This window comes from Colobus angolensis, unplaced genomic scaffold (assembly GCF_000951035.1).
Source record: "Colobus angolensis palliatus isolate OR3802 unplaced genomic scaffold, Cang.pa_1.0 Scaffold193, whole genome shotgun sequence".
Lineage (NCBI taxonomy): Eukaryota > Metazoa > Chordata > Mammalia > Primates > Cercopithecidae > Colobus > Colobus angolensis.
The window spans coordinates 379,738-396,034 of NW_012115077.1; the positions used below are offsets into that span (position 1 = coordinate 379,738).

The following is a 16,297-nucleotide window of genomic DNA, read 5'->3' on the forward strand; positions in this document are numbered from 1 at the left end:
AGAGAAGTTAATTGCCCCCAAAATCTAAAGTATTCCTTCTATAGGTTATTGAGTTTTTCCTGCCACCTTTTCACTTTTTAAAGAGAACTTGCAACTTATCCCCATAATCGTTTTTATTTTAAAAAAAAAATTTAAACCTTATAGTTAGAAATTTTTTTGTCCTATTCATACCTAATCAATCTTATGACCGTTTAAGCCAATTTCTTCTTTTGATTTTTGATTGGAAGACTTCACACCGGATTTTGTACAGGACCTGTCATATTTGATGCCATTAACTGCTTAAAGTTCATTTTCCAAATTGTTTGTTATGGTTTTATAACGTTGGACTGTATGAATGGGCAACTAAAGGAAAATGCCATTCATGAATACACAACACACAAATCAGAACAAACAAATTTTGCTCCACTCCTTTGACTCATCTTACGGGCCTACTTTTAAAAAGCCAGAATAGAGTGCTAGACTACAGACACCAGTTCTTTCTTCTCAAACATACAAATTCATTGAAGATAATTATAACAAAATCGCTTTTAAAAATCGGTATGCTTCCATATTGTGAATGTGTTTTGTTTCCTATTAAGCACAAGATGGATAATTTTGCTGGAATTTTTTTAGTTATCTGATCATGTTAGCTTCCTATTTTGGACTCAGGTTGTCTTCCAGATAAGTTGCTAAAAATGACAAATCATACTGATGTTTTTAATAAGGGATTTGCTTTATAACAAGTCATTTTTTGTTGGATGGGTGGGTGGTTGGTTTTTTTCATATACGAGAAAAAAATTGTGTTCTTTCCTTTTGTTGGTTTAGTTTTTTAAAATACCCTCAGAGTCATGGCCAAGTAATAGAGTTTTAAAAATATTATATGTTATTTTGGCCGGGCGCAGTGGCTCACCCCTGTAATCCCAACACTGGAAGGCCAAGGTGGGCGGATTACTTGAGGCCAGGAATTTGAGACAAGCCTGGCCAACATGGCAAAAACCTGTCTCTACTAAAAATATAAAAATTAGCCAGGCGTGGTGGCACGTGCCTCTAGTCCCAGCTGCTCAGGAGGCTGAGGCACGAGAATCGTTTGAACCTGAGAGGCAGAGGTTGCAGTGAGCCGAGATCGTGTCGGTGCACTTCAGTCTGGATGACAGAGTGAGACTGTCCCAAAAAAATATATATATATATGTTATTTGAACATATTTGATGAACTTGGGCTTTTGTTGTTATGTTATATGGTTTATCTGTATAGTATGGAAAATTTTCCTGCATTCTTAAGTTGTTAAGATGGTGGCTTCATACTGACTTATTCCTACATACACATCTGAATTCATTTGATGTAACCAGACAGTAGATTCAAATCAGAAAGAGGGGATTGCCAAAAATTGGGGAGTAAATTTTGTTTTCTTTAGAACGGAGTTTTCAGATTTTCTTTTTAAGCTGCCAGAACTCTTTTTCAAATAAAATCTTATATAGGGACTTCAATTTAGAAAACAGATTTAAAATCGTATTTTATCACTTGCAATATTGTGACTTGTAAAGTTAATCAGTGAGAACACTGGAGTTAAGATGGCCATTACTATCTGATCTCATCCTCAGTGCTCCTAGTTGTTGTGTTTTGATTGCCCCATATCAAGAAAATTTTAATTCCTAAAGATAAGCAGTAGTTGCTGGTGGTGGCACTGCTGCTGTTTATTAATAGCTCACCTTGTAACCCTCAGCATACTTTCCAGTTGAGCAGAAATAGCAAGAAAAGGTTTATTTTTAAGTTTGTATAGAAGTTAACCAGTCTTTATTACTTATTACTGTATCTCCAGATTCTAACATACCAGCTGTAATATAACAAGTACTAACTTAAATATTTATGGCATGAAGAAATGAATGAACCCAGTAGCATTAGTATTCTACAGTATACTACGTCTTAACGTATTTATACATTTGAGTGTGAATTTGTATTTTAAATAGATAAGTACATGTGAAGTTTGGATATAATATTTATGGAATGCCTAAAGTCAGAACTAGATTCCTCTGGAGTCAGTTTGAAACCCATTGCTTTAAAGAAATTTATATATATTTCATAAAGATGACAGGCGTAGTCTCCACTAAGAAGCCTTCAAGATACACCCCTTTGTCTTATGGTATCTTTGTCTATAAACTAGTCTTGAAAGTAGTTGGTTTTGTCGGGGTTTTTAAATTTTTTTTAAAGATAGGGTCTCAATCTCACTCTGTCTCCCAGGCTGGAGTGTGGTGGCACAGTAATAGCTCACTGTAGTCTCAAACTCCTGGGCTCATGCAGTCCTCCCACCTCAGCCTCCAGAATAGCCGGGACTACAAGTGCACACTGCACACCACCAAGCCCAGCTTTTTTTTTTTTTTTAATTGTTTTGTAGAGTTGAGATCTTGCTATGTTGTCCAGCCTGGTCTTAAACTCCTGATCTCTCAAGCAGTCTTCTCACCTCAGCCTCCCAATCCCTGGGATTACAGGCATAAGCCACTGTGCCTGGCCAACAGTTGGTCTCTAAATCAAACCTAGAAGTATGCATTTGGCCAGGTGCAGTAGCTCACACCTGTAATCCCAGCACTTCTGGGAGGCTGAGGCAAGCAGATTGCTTGAACCCAGGAGTTCAGGACCAGCCTGGACAATATGGCAAAACCTCATCCCTACATAAAAAAAAAAAAAAAAAAACACACAAAAATTAGCTGGGCATGGTAGCACGCACCTGTAGTCCCAGCTACTCAGGGGGCTGAGGTGGGAGGAGCCTCAGATCGATCACGCCACTGCACTGCAGCCAGTGAGACAGAGTGAGACCCTGTCTAAAAATAAATAAATAAAGTCGTTTATGTTCACCTAGTTTTTTTGCTTTATCAACTGAAAACAGACATGTTTTTATTAATAAAGATGAGAAGAATATTTTTAAGAAAATGATGTAAGTTTGAGACTTTTTTCCTCTCTAACCAAATAAAACCAGATTGTATATTGACATAAATATACTATACCTGTATCATTAAAAGTGTTTCAGAGTGGCTGGGTGCGGTGGCTCACGCCTGTAATCCCAGCACTTTGGGAGACCAAGGCAGGTGGATCACCTGAGATCAAGAGTTTGAGACCAGCCTGGCCAATATGGTTAAACCCCTTCTCTACTAAATATACAAAAAAAAAAAATAGCCAGGCATGGTGGCGGGCACCTATAGTCCCAGCTATTTGGGAGGCTGAGGCAGGAGAATCCCTTGAACCCGGGAAGCGGAGGTTGCAGTGAGCTGAGATTGTGCCACTGCACTCCAGCCTGGGTGACAGAGTGAGACTCCGTCTCAAAAAAAATGTTTCAAAGTTCAGTGCCCTATCAAGGTTTTGATGTTTTGTTTTACTCTTTCATTTGTATTTGCTTGACAATGTTTTGACTGCCTTTTCTATTTAGATTTGTGATTTTGGATTGGCCAGAGTGGAAGAATTAGATGAATCCCGTCATATGACTCAGGAAGTTGTTACTCAGTATTATCGGGCTCCGGAAATCCTGATGGGCAGCCGTCATTACAGCAATGCTATTGACATCTGGTCTGTGGGATGTATCTTTGCAGAACTACTAGGACGAAGAATATTGTTTCAGGCACAGAGTCCCATTCAGCAGGTATGATTTCAATTTAAGGCTTTAGTTTTAATTCTGTTACAGATTTGAAGGAAAAATCCATCCTGCACATGTGTCTTGGGCTTATTCATTATACTGTCTAATTTGCTTTTAGGAAATTCAGGTTCACTTAAAATTCAGAAAGTTATAAAGCTGAAGATTACAAAGAGATTCATTTTGTAACTTATGAGCCTTTAGAGTGTGTATTGACTTTATTTATTATAATTATTTTATTTATTTATTTTTTTTGAGACGGAGTTTTGCTTGTTGCCCAGGCTGGAGTGCAATGGTGCCATCTTGGCTCACTGCAACCTCCGCCTGCCAGGGTCAAGCGATTCTCCTGCCTCAGCCTCCCAAGTAGCTGAGATTACAGGCGCGCTCCACCACACCTGGCTAGTTTTTGTATTTTTAGTTAGAGACAGGGTTTTGCCGTGTTGGCCAGGCTGGTCTCGAACTCCTGACCTCAGGTGATCCACCTGCTTCAGCCTCCCAAAGTACTGGGATTACAAGCTTGAGCCACCGCACCCAGCCTGTTGACATTATTATGTGCACTGATGCATAGCCGCGAGCTCTGCTGTGACGATTTGCACAGGCATAATCTTCAGTTGTTAGAAGGCCTCTTTTCCTTCTAAGTGAATGGCTCTGACTTGAAAATGTATTGGTGACTTAATGTACTTACACTTTGTGCTTAGAATGTAAATTTTTATTGTGTTGATTTCTTGAAATCTGAACATTTAGGAAAATTTCTAAGCTTTATTATTGTACTAAAATATCTAAATATGGCAGAGAACATCAGGAGATGATTAAAATATAATCTGAGAGAATCCTTTAGAAGCTATTCATGTTACTTTAATTGTCTTTAAAGGTAATTATTCACTACTACACATATTTTCTAGGGATAATTACTAGGTATTTTTTATTAATTCACTTGCATGAAAATAATGTAGTAACCATGAGCTCAGGCTGTGAAATCAGATTGGTGGGTTCAAATCCTAGCTACACCACTTATGTTAAATCTTGGGTAAGTTACTTAACCTCTCTCTTCCTTTTTTTTTTCTTCTTTTGTTGTTTTTTTTTTTTTTTTTTTTTTTTTTGGCCCCTAAAACTGTTCTGAGGATTGTTGTACAATGAAGCAGGAAAGCTGAAAAATGGGGCCTGGCACATAGTAAGCACTCTGTAAATGTTTGCAATTACGATGGTGGTAGTGTGCCAGGACGCTGGGGATACAGCAGTAAATAAGACAGCGTTATTCTTAACCTTTGTGAAACTTTCACATGAGACAAAAATAAGTATGCAAATAAATATGATCCCAAGTAATGGAAGTTCCATAAAGAAAAATGTAGCCAGGTTAGGGATAGAGAATGGTGGCAGAGCAGAGCAGGCACTAAAGGATTCTCTGAGGAGATAACATTTCACCCACATAAAATGAGGCAGCAAGATGCTGAAGAAGTTCCAAGAAGAGGGACAACCACCATAACAAAGCCCCTGAGGCAGGAACAAGCATGGCATGTTTGAGGGATGGCATGTGATGGAAGACGCTGTAGGAGATGAGATCAGAAAGTGAGAAAGAACCTGGCCATGATGACATAATAAGGCCTTAGGATTTTATTCCAAGTGTGATAGAAAACGTAAATGAAGGTTTTGACCAAAGGAATACTAAGATTTGATTAATGACATTTTAAAAGATCACACTGACTACTGTGTCTTTGTAAATAATTCATGCACTTGACCAGACAGAATTATTTCTTTTATGCTTTTTCTACAAAGAATTTTTACCTAATAGGTTAGAAACTATATCTGCTTTTGTCAACATTTAAATTTTTCTATGCTATACATTCAAACTGTCTTTTTTTAATTTTACATCTTAAAAATTGATTCTGGTGTTAAAAAATTATGTACATATAATATGTAATCTAATGTTGGGTACTATTGACAATATTCAATTTTCAATTTCTTTAGAAAGTAAAGTTTAACAGACTTAACCTATAAGACTCTCATATCTGGACATAAGCTGTCATAAAATGAATGTGACTACTACCTTGCATACAGAAAAGTTTAAGTAAAAAATAATAAGGAGGTATTCAAATCCTATATATGGAACAAGAATCTTGAACTGCTGCTGCAAAAAATATGTGAGGGAAAGTGTGAAGCAACTGGACTGGAGTTCAGATATCTCATTTGCTAGAGAAATATATAGATCTTCAGTTTGGCAGTCTGACATAGCCACTGCAGGAGAATTCATGTCTGTCTAATTGTTGGTATGTGCTGGGGTGAGAAATGAAGATCTAAAATAGGAAAAGGCTCTAACTTCTAATGGAAGTCATTATTTCCTGTTGTATTTTCTCTGTATCTTTGAGATGTAATTACCCAATACCAGCAGACATCATAAAAGTGTTTCTCATCTATGGATCTGACCCATTTTAGACAACTTTCTGAATGTTTCAATTTGTTTTTAGAAGCTAGTCATTTCCTTCTGCCTTTAGTGTGGTTATTAGAGATCCAAAAGTATCACCTACACACTTTTCCCAAAAAGCTTTGTATAGAGATCTTTATTTCTGTGGAAAGCAAGCTTCTCAAGTATCTCCATTAACCTGTAGGGTGGTAATGCTGATGGCTACCCCATTATTTAGATAAATAGTGCTTTATATTCGGCAAGCCCAGAACCAGGAAAAGAGTGTTCTCTAGGTAAGAATTTCCCATCCTGGAGGAATCCAAATGAAATGTTACTGATAATTAGTTATGAAGTTGGAACAATTGTGACACTATAGAAAATTGGTAAGATAGTTTGCTACCCAAAGACTTGTTTGCAAGAAGACTGTTTTATTGGTCTCTTTTATTGTGTCCAGCTAACTAAATGTGGTCTTATGCAGTGTCATATTTTCTAAGTGTCACAGTTTTCTGCCAGTGTAAGAGATTTCTAGCATGACTAGAATGTAAAGGGTGTATACTGGCCCAAGCATGGCGAGCTTAGCTTTCATTGCAGGTGTGAATGTTTTCAGGATTTATTAAATCACAGGTGTCCGATTTGTGGATTAGCTCCTTGGTGAGCCTGCATCCATTTGAAGCATCAGAATCCATTCTATTAACTGTTTGGAAAGAATAGTCATTAGCCATCAATAGAAGAGGAGTTCAACTCTGCAAAGATCTTAGATGCTATGGTATCAAGAAAGCAGGACAGACAGATACAGACTCCCAAATTCCTCTAGTCTTAGAATGTCATGCTTATCAAAACATATTTCTATATTTCTCTCGTATAAATAGGAACTTTTATATAAATAAATAGGAACTTTAAAATAATAGGATAAATAGGAATGGGATATATAGGATAATCCTATATATATTATAAATAATAGTATAAATAGGAATAGGATAAAGAGGAACCTTTAAATAATAAATAGGAATAATAAAATAACAGGAATTATAACAGGATTATTTATTTTAAATATTAGGAATAATAAATTAACAGGAATATATTTAAATTCCTTTATGTGAGGAATTTATTATAAATTCCTAGAAGTCTTTTTTAATAGGCCAGAGAGTGAAAGTAGGGGCTCCTGTCAGTTAATCTAGAGCTTGTCTTAAGGTTTTTTCCCCCAAATTTGGTCCACATCTCTAAGGCTATGATTTAAGAGTAATGAAAAGTTACTTCCATGAGATTGCTATCTATCTGTATTTTATTTCCTTATAGTTGGATTTGATCACGGATCTGTTGGGCACACCATCACTGGAAGCAATGAGGACAGCTTGTGAAGGCGCTAAGGCACATATACTCAGGGGTCCTCATAAACAGGTGAGAGGAGGGGGGAATATTTTTCTGGTAACTGTTGGGGCAAGATTTCCCTTCCAATAGAATAATCTATTAAGGATTTTTAAGCAAATGTATTATTTGTAGGGTTTTTTTTTTTTTAACATCATGGTCCTAAGTAAGAAAATGTTCAATATTTGTCAAACTAAATAAAATCTCATTCCTAATGTTGTAGGAGAAAGTGCGTATTTTTGTAGCTCCTTTGCTAATAAATTACCCTTGGTTTTATGTCTCCTGATTTATTGGTGTCTATGGGAAAAATTACTGGGGTTGGAGCTTTGACCTCAGTGCCATAACCTACTACATGTATATCAAGATGTCCTTTCCAAATACTGAGCCAAAATACCTGGTATTTCTTATTCCAGCCAGGAATGTGAGGCTGTTGCTATTGCATTCTTGCTACTGACACAGAATCAGGTGTGAATGTTGTTAGAAAAGAAATATGAAGATAGATTGCCAGATTTGCATTCCATATTACTTACAACTAGCCAAGTCACTGCTGAGAAAGACAAGATGGTTTTTTATCTCCACCTGTTGATTTAGCAGCAGTTTTTACAAGCACTTCCTAATCTCCTTTGGACAGAACAGCTTAATGATGTGAAGAGTGAGTAAGGGGAATACTTTTCCTAGGAGCAACAATTAAAACAGAACAGATAAGACTTGAATAGGATGACCCAGCAACAAATTTTCCTGAGTTTTGCTTTCTTTTGAATTGGACATTTAGATTATCTGATTGATGGTACCAAAAGAGAGTGAATTTGACACTCCTCCTCTCAAACTGTCAGCCAGACATTTACAAAGGGAAGACCTCACCTTCCATTTGTGGTTCTGTCTTTGTAATTCTAGTGTGACTCCAGAGCTTTTGTTGTCACAGGCATAAAGGGCAGTGAGGTAAAGTGTGTTCTCTTCTAAAACCAGCCCAGGCTAGTAAATAGAGATGCATGCTTGTGTGTTAAACAGCCCCCTGATGGTTACATCTTTCTTTAGTATTTGGTTTAGAACTAGAAAATAATGAGGCCCAACACCCTTAGAAGAGCACAGTAAGTCTTAACCTAGAGAAAAGTTCTATATTATAAAAAGAACTAACAAGATCTATTATGTTCCATTTATTGACCAGCATCAGGAACATTAAACTAATTTATAATGCCTCTTCGTAAATGTGTCCTTAGAAGTAGCAAAATAATTGTCCTCTTTCACTGACCTCATTAATTAGTAAATCTTGCCTGGTTCAAGGTAAACAATAATGAAAAGTGAAGAAAATCAGACGCCCTTATGCTACCCTTCTGTCTCTAGAGGAGTTTTAACTGTTATTAATGGTTACTAGTTAATTAATCATCTGTGTCAAAGAGTTGCTAAACAGCAGCCTGAAGAACAAGATTTCCTGAGGAGTTTCCTGTCTGCTCTCTAGATAGAACGGCTGGAAAATGTAACTTACTGCACCAAAAGTCACTGTGCACTGTTCTGAGCATTCCTGGCAATTGAGTACTTTTTCTGTGAAAATTTTAAAAATCTGTTAGTTGTAAAACCCTAAGGCTTTCCATGAAATAAAAAAAGAGTAAATATATTATTTTGTAAAACAAAAGAAGAGGAAAGGAAAATCCAAAGTTCCACTGTTATTTAACTAGTTAAATAGGTTGAGATGTCTAAACAAATCACTTCTTAGATATTTTGCTATTAATTGGCCTCTTAACAGTAATCCCTTTGCTTATCACTGAGTTTAGTGATGACCTTAATGGAGTACTGTGGTAGAAGTTAGGGGCAGCCCTTTCCAGTCTTGGTGTCGGAATATTTTGATTTTGAAGAGAAGACTGATGGAGTGAAAACTAGTTAGGAGCCCATTTCTGTTTAAAGGCTAGATGCACTTTACAGAGACTTTAAATTCTTTAAATGGCTTTTATCCACTGCTAGAAGTGGTCTCCTTAGGCAGATGTTCATGGTCTTTTAGAACTAACCCAGCTAGATGTGTATAAAGTTATACCAACCATATATAATTGAATGTAAAAGAACCTAGCATATTGCCTGCTTCTACTTTTCCTTCAGTATGGAAATTGAGTTTTTTATCTATGTTTGCTAGTTGATCTTTATCATCACTGCTCTTAAGAGATGTCAACAGGTTCTTGAAGTGCTTTACTTAAGCCACCAATCAGACTTCCCACTCCCTGCCCACTCACCAACCACATGATGCATATCCTATGCGCCTCTTGTTGGCCTATTAACAGCTGCTTGAATAAAATAATATATTTACTCTTTTTTTATTTCATGGAAAGCCTTAGGGTTTTACAACTAACAGATTTTTAAAATTTTCACAGAAAAAGTACTCAATTGCCACTCACCTGCCCACTCACCAACCACATGATGCATATCCTATGCTGCTTGAAGGTATCGCCATTCATGTTATAGCTATTTACAGCTGAGGTTGGAAGACACCTACACACAAATATATTTGGTATATAGACACCTGGATTTTTTTTTTTTACTTTAAAAGATTAATTTGGTCTTTGGAATATGCAATATAGCTTATGTTCCTGTACCTCATGACTTTTCTGCAAAATGTATAGGGCTTGGCTTAGTGCTCTGTGCAGGTTATGTACTCAGTTTATAACCTCTGGACTGTAGTGATTAAGAGCGTAGTGTTAGCCGGGCACGGTGGCTCATGCCTGTAATCCCAGCACTTTGGGAGGTGGAGGCGGAGGCGGGCGGATCACGAGGTCAGGTGATCGAGACCATCCTGGCTAACGTGGTGAAACACCATCTCTACTAAAAAAAAATACTAAAAAAAAAAAATCAGCTGGGCATGGTGGTGCATGCCTGTAATCCCAGTTACTTGGGAGGCTGAGGCAGGAGAATCCCTTGAACCCAGGAGGTGGAGCTTGCAGTGAGCCGAGATCATGCCACTGCACTCCATCCTGGCTAACGTGGTGAAACACCATCTCTACTAAAAAAAAATACTAAAAAAAAATTAGCCAGGCGTGGTGGCAGGTGCCTGTAATCCCAGCTACTCAGGAGGCTGAGGTAGGATAATGGCATGAACCCAGGAGGTGGAGCTTGCAGTGAGCCGAGATCATGCCACTGCACTCCAGCCTGGGCAACAGAGTGAGACTCCGTCTCAAAAAAAAATAAAAAATAAAAAAGAGCGTAGTGTCAATCTCAGTTTCACCATGTTGCACATGTTTTGAATGGTGAACTGGGAGTGGTACAGTACAGTTTTCAGACAGATTGAGTATGAATCCTGGCTTTACTAGTACCTCCCTTTGTGACTTAGGCAGATTATTTAACCTCTATGTATATCAGTTAATTCATCTGTAAAATGGTGATTAAAAATGATTTTACCTCATTAAATTGTTATAATGAGAAAAGAGCTAATGCATGTAAGGAGAGCATAGAATAGTGCCTGGCACGTACTAAACATTTAATAAATATTAACCATTAAAGTTATTATTCCAAAATAGCAGATGAAGCTTGTGACTTTTAAAAAATTATACATTATGATCAAGTGGGGTTTATCCCAGTAATGCAAGGATCGTTCACCTACAGAAAATCTATTAATATTTTAAAACAGAAAATCTATTATTTTATAATATCTTAAACGAGCAAAATCATGTTTATCTCAATTGATGTAGAAAAGGCATTTGATAAGGTTCAGTCTTTTTTATGCCTTAATATAAAGGATCTTTACGAAAATCTATAGAAAAATTTGGGGTGAATTTCTTTTAAGCGTACAAACAATACAGAATGAAGTATATAACACTTTACATGAAATAAAAATGTGTGCACACACAGCCTCTGGCTTTTAGAAAAGACCCCTAGTAATCCTCAGTGATGCTGCTTAGGCCAATTGGAGGTCTTCATTTGGGGGTCTAACTGGGGCAAATTCTATCTCACTGTATTTATTTTAAATTACTTAATATAGGAATATTAGATTGATGGTGTTTAAACTAATGAAGAATACTTCTAAAAATTCAATACAAGTTTTTGAGTTTGGACTGAGAAAAACTAAGCTTCTTTCAAGTAGTTTTCATTTAAGTAATTACTCAAAGTTAGACATAAATTATCATTTTTGTTCATAATTTCTAACAATAATTAGAACTTTGCTATGTGCTGAACACTTCTTATATACTAGCTCATTAAATTCTCACAATAACACTATAATGTACCATTACTATTCCTTTTTACAGATGGGAAATGGAAGATTAACTGAAGTTAAATAACATGCTTAATGTCATAAGCCAGATCTTAAAATTAGGTTTCCTTAACTCCAAAATCTATGTTCTTAGCTAGTATACACTGCCTGGCACTTATGTCTTCACAGCAGATTTATTAAAATTTCATTTGTATATATGCATGTAATCTGTGAGAACATATCAAATAAAAATTTTGCAGCAAGTTAATTATCTGCAACTACCACCCCAATCCCAGTCTCGTCTGGATTAACTTGAGAATATCTTTCTGGACATGTATTCACATATTTATATTCATTTATTTACATATATTTGTGTAAATATAATATGAGACTTTTAAAAACATACAAATACAATGGACCCTTAAGCAATGCAGGGGCTGAGGTGCCAACTCCATCCTCCTAACCCCCTGCCTACAGTTGAAAATCCGTTTATAAGTCGATTAACACATTTTGTATGTTTATATGTATTATATACTGTATTCTTAAAGTAAGCCAAAGAAAATAAAATGTTAAGAAAAATCATAAGGAAGAGAAAATAAATTGTTTGTTTGTAAGTGGATCATCATAAAGGTCTTTATCCTCATTGTCTTCATATTGAGTAGGCTGAGGAGGAAGAGAAAGGAGGGGTTGCAGAGGCAAAAGCGGTGGAGGAGGTGGAAGGAGAGGCAGGCACACTCAATATAACTTTTATTGAAAAAAATTCACATATAAGTGGTCCCATGCAATTCAGACCTGTGTTGTTCAAGGATCAACTGTATACATATACAGAAGGAGAACCTAATTGACTGTCATCTTAAAGTCAGAGATTAATGTGTCAAATTAATGTATTTGTGTTGGTTGGTTAACATAAGTGCTTCTATGTGGCATATTTAGTCAAGACTCTTTCCAGTGAAACTTAGTTTAAACTGGCTTAAGCGAAAAAGGGAATTCTTAAAGGCTCATACCTGAAAAATCTTGAGCACAGCTGACTTCAGGCCCTGTTGGAATTCAGGCTGTGAGATGATCTTCCCTGCCAGGAATCTGACTCTCCTCTGCTCTCTTTTCCTGTATTTTGACTTTATTTTCAAACAGGCTTTCCCCATGTGTTTGCAAAGATGGAGGTAGCAGTCCAGGCCTACATTCTATTACCATAACAATCCTTCTGGAAAGAGCTTCCCAAATAGCTCCAGAAAAAAATCTTTGAAAGACTTTTTATTAGGAATGTGTTTGGCTATAAGTAGTAGAAAATTATAGTGGTTTAAGAAATAAGAGTACACTTTTTCCTTATATCAAGAGGTTTCCTCCATAGTCTGGAGCTGATAGAGTAGCTCACTTGTGTCAAGGATCCAGCTTTTTTATTTTCTGCCCTGCCATCTTTAGAATGTTGCCTGCATACTATATGGTGACCGGTTACCATATAGCTGTAGCTTATCCAGAAATCCCGTCGATATTCAAAGCAAGAAAATGGAGGAAAGAAGGTGCATTAGCAGTATCTGTTCCCTTAATCAGGAAAGTAAAAGCTTTCCTAGAAGCCTGCTTAACAAACTCCTGCTCATATGTCATCGTCCAGAACTGTGTCATATGTGGCCTCCTAGCTGCAAAACAGGCTAAAGTGAGTATTTAGCTTTTCTATTCTATATAATAAAGTCAGATAAGGAAAAGAGGGTTGAGGGTATATATTGGGTTAGCCATCCCATTGTCTGTCCTTTGTCTGTTTCAGACCATGTGTCCATCCTGGAGCTAGTCATGGTGCTCAGGGAGGAGGATATCATTTGATTGGCCAGGCCTGGGTCAGGTGCCCATCCTTAGGAGTTGGGAGATTGCAATCAAGCCTAATCAAACCACTTGGTTTGGGAGTGAAAGGCGGTGGTTCCCTAGAGGTCAGGGAATGCTGGGCAGAATAAAACACTGTGATGTTTCAAGTTTATTTATCTTTTCTACAACTCAAAATCTTGAATGAAGGGAAGTATAGCTGCCACAGCCCGTGTATCTATTAAAGAAGATAGTTCTTCAACTGACCTGTTGATAGGATTGAAAAGTCTATTGTCTGCTCTTAGTCCTTTTGTTCTTCTCTTATAATAAGGTTTAGGTCTTCAGTTTTCCTCAGTTTGTTCCCACCTAATTGTGTCAGAAATAGATAACAATATTTTTGCTCAAGTGAAGATAGTCTTGTCTCCTGACAGGAACCATATCTTACATTTAGCAGACTCTAAGGATCTTAGAGAGTTCATTCAGTTCAAACTTATTTTATAGGTGGGGGTTTATGTCACCCCAGAGTGCTTACTATTGTGTACTCACTGTGCATGCTCACTTAATGTTACTGACTGATCATCGCAGCTTCTTTGCTGCCAACTAAGGTCTAAAACTTATATGTGGTTGGATGAAAACTAATAGGAACGTCTGCTCGGGACACTTGCACAGTCCAGCTGATTCTGCTGTAGCAACCAGCATGCTGCAGTTAGCTTATGATGACTGTGGCATATTGTTTAGGGCCACTCACCCAAGTCCAGAAGCTCATCTTTGCTTCATTTAATTAATCATAGTCATTAATAGAGCACTCTTTATACCCCTTCCTGTCCTCATGATTCAGCACTGGTACCCACTTACTCCCACATTGCTAAGTTACTTATAAACTTGCAGAACAAACAGAAAATGCAGCATTTTATTTTAAAGGAGGAAATTTAACATGGGTGAATGTTAGAAGAATTGGCAAAAATATTTCCAAATGAGATGTTTAGGGCATTTTTTTTTTCTTTTGAGACAGGGTCTTGCTCTGTCACCCAGACTAGAGTGCGTAGCTCATTGCAGCCTCAACTTTCCAGGCTCAAGCAATCTTCACACCTCAGCCTCTCAAATAACTGGGACTACAAGCACATGCCACCCTGCCTAACCTTTTTTATTTTATTTTATTTTATTTTATTTTATTTTATTTTATTTTTATTTTAAGAGAGAGGGTCTCCTGGCTGGGCATGGTGGCTCATACCTGTAATCCCAGCACTTTGGGAGGCCAAGGTAGGCGAATCAGTTGAGGTCAGGAATTCAAGACCAGCCTGGTCAACATAGTGAAAGCCTGTCTCTACTAAAAATACAAAGAAAATTAGCCAGGCATGGTGGTGGGCACCTGTAATTCAGCTACTCGGGAGGCTGAGGCAGGAGAATTGCTTGAACCTGGGAGGCAGAGGTTGCAATGAGCCAAGATCGTGCTACTGCACTCTAGCCTGGGTGACAGAGTGAGACTCAAAACAAAACAAAACAAAAACACAAAAACAAAGAGACAGGATCTCCCTAAGTTGCCTAGTCTCGACTTCCTGGGCTCAAGCAGTTCTCCCACCTTGGCCTCCCAAAGGGTTGTGATTACAGGCATGAGCCACTGTGCCCAGTCTAGGGCATATTTCTAAGCATTCTGACTTTTTTTTTTTTTGCTTATTCAGATTGATTCTATTGCACTTAAGAGAAATGTAAACTTCTTGTTTGTTGCTGATATCCTGGCCCAAATGGTTTTAACCTAATGGCTGGTGAGTTAGAGGGAAGAATGTGAACTTAGAAATGCAGTATCTGTAGCACTTCATCTTTCCTGTGGAGCCAATGCTAGAAACTAAAATTTTAATAGTTGTCTTTCTGAAGAAGCATTGGTATGAATAAACTGACATAGAAAAGGAGAAAGTATGTAATATGACTGTTCTAGGCTGAAATTATGCTTTTATGTTTATTGTATTTGTTGGGGTGTGCTTCTATAAAGAAAGGTGAAATTTGGTGGAGGGAGAAATTTAAAATTTCAGGTAGCCTTAACATCTACTAATTTTATTTTCTCTAGCCACTCATTCCATACCCAGTTGTCTTCAAGTCTTAAAATTCTGCCTTTTAATTTGTTCTCTATCCCCATTCACTGGTATATAGAACTACTTATTTGCCTGTCTTCCTTGCCCACCAGAGGAGTCTTTTTCATCTTCATTACTTCAATAACTAACCCAGGCCCTGACATTGGGTGGTTTCTAAATGAGTATCAATGATATTAGGAGGTAAGAATGTGTGTACTGGTGCAGTTTAACAGATGAGAAAGCCAAAGCCTGAGTGACTTACCGAAGTCTAGTAATGGCAAGGATAGGATTCAAACTCATGTCTTCTAGTACTTCTTCCAATATTCCCTTTGCTAAGCTATGACATGCCTTCACCGCAAAAATAGAATGAGTAGTTTCACTTTGAGAGTGGAAGGGAAAGAACTGTTTATGGTGAGGCAATTCAATTGTACGAATTGTCTGGAATTTGGCTACCAACCTGCACAGGCTAGTAAAAAAGAAGACAGCTATTCACAGTAAAAATTTTTCTGGAATATCAAATCACTTTACACAGTAACAAAATTCTTGTGTAAAACACATGCAAATTAAGTTACAAGTTAAAGCCTCTCCCCCATCACTCTCCACCTCTCCTTATTTTGACTAATATAGATAATTTCAGAGCTTTATAGACTCACACATTTTTAAACAAGAAATACTTAGGCTGGGCGTGGTGTCTTACACTTGTAATCCTAGCACTTTGGGAGGCCAAGATGGGAGGATCTCTTGAGCCCAAGGGTTTGAGATCAGCCTGGGCAATATAGGGAGACCCTGTCTCTCCAAAAAAAAATAATTTTAAAAAAGTTAGTGAGGGCCGGCTGTGGTGGCTCACACCTGTAATCCCAGCACTTGGGGAGTCCAACGTGGGCAGATTGCCTGAGCTCGGGAGTTCGAAACC

The 16,297-nt window shown here is 37.5% G+C and overlaps 1 protein-coding gene across 1 annotated transcript in view; it reads left to right on the forward strand.

Moving 5' to 3' along the window:
• Positions 1 to 16,297, forward strand: part of NLK (nemo-like kinase) — a 156,525-nt gene that overhangs the window by 124,762 nt on the left and 15,466 nt on the right. Inside the window, exons 7-8 of the mRNA XM_011940755.1 lie at positions 3,396 to 3,605; positions 7,291 to 7,392. Coding sequence (XP_011796145.1) covers positions 3,396 to 3,605; positions 7,291 to 7,392 — 312 coding nt within the window. The remainder of the gene's footprint in view (positions 1 to 3,395; positions 3,606 to 7,290; positions 7,393 to 16,297) is intronic.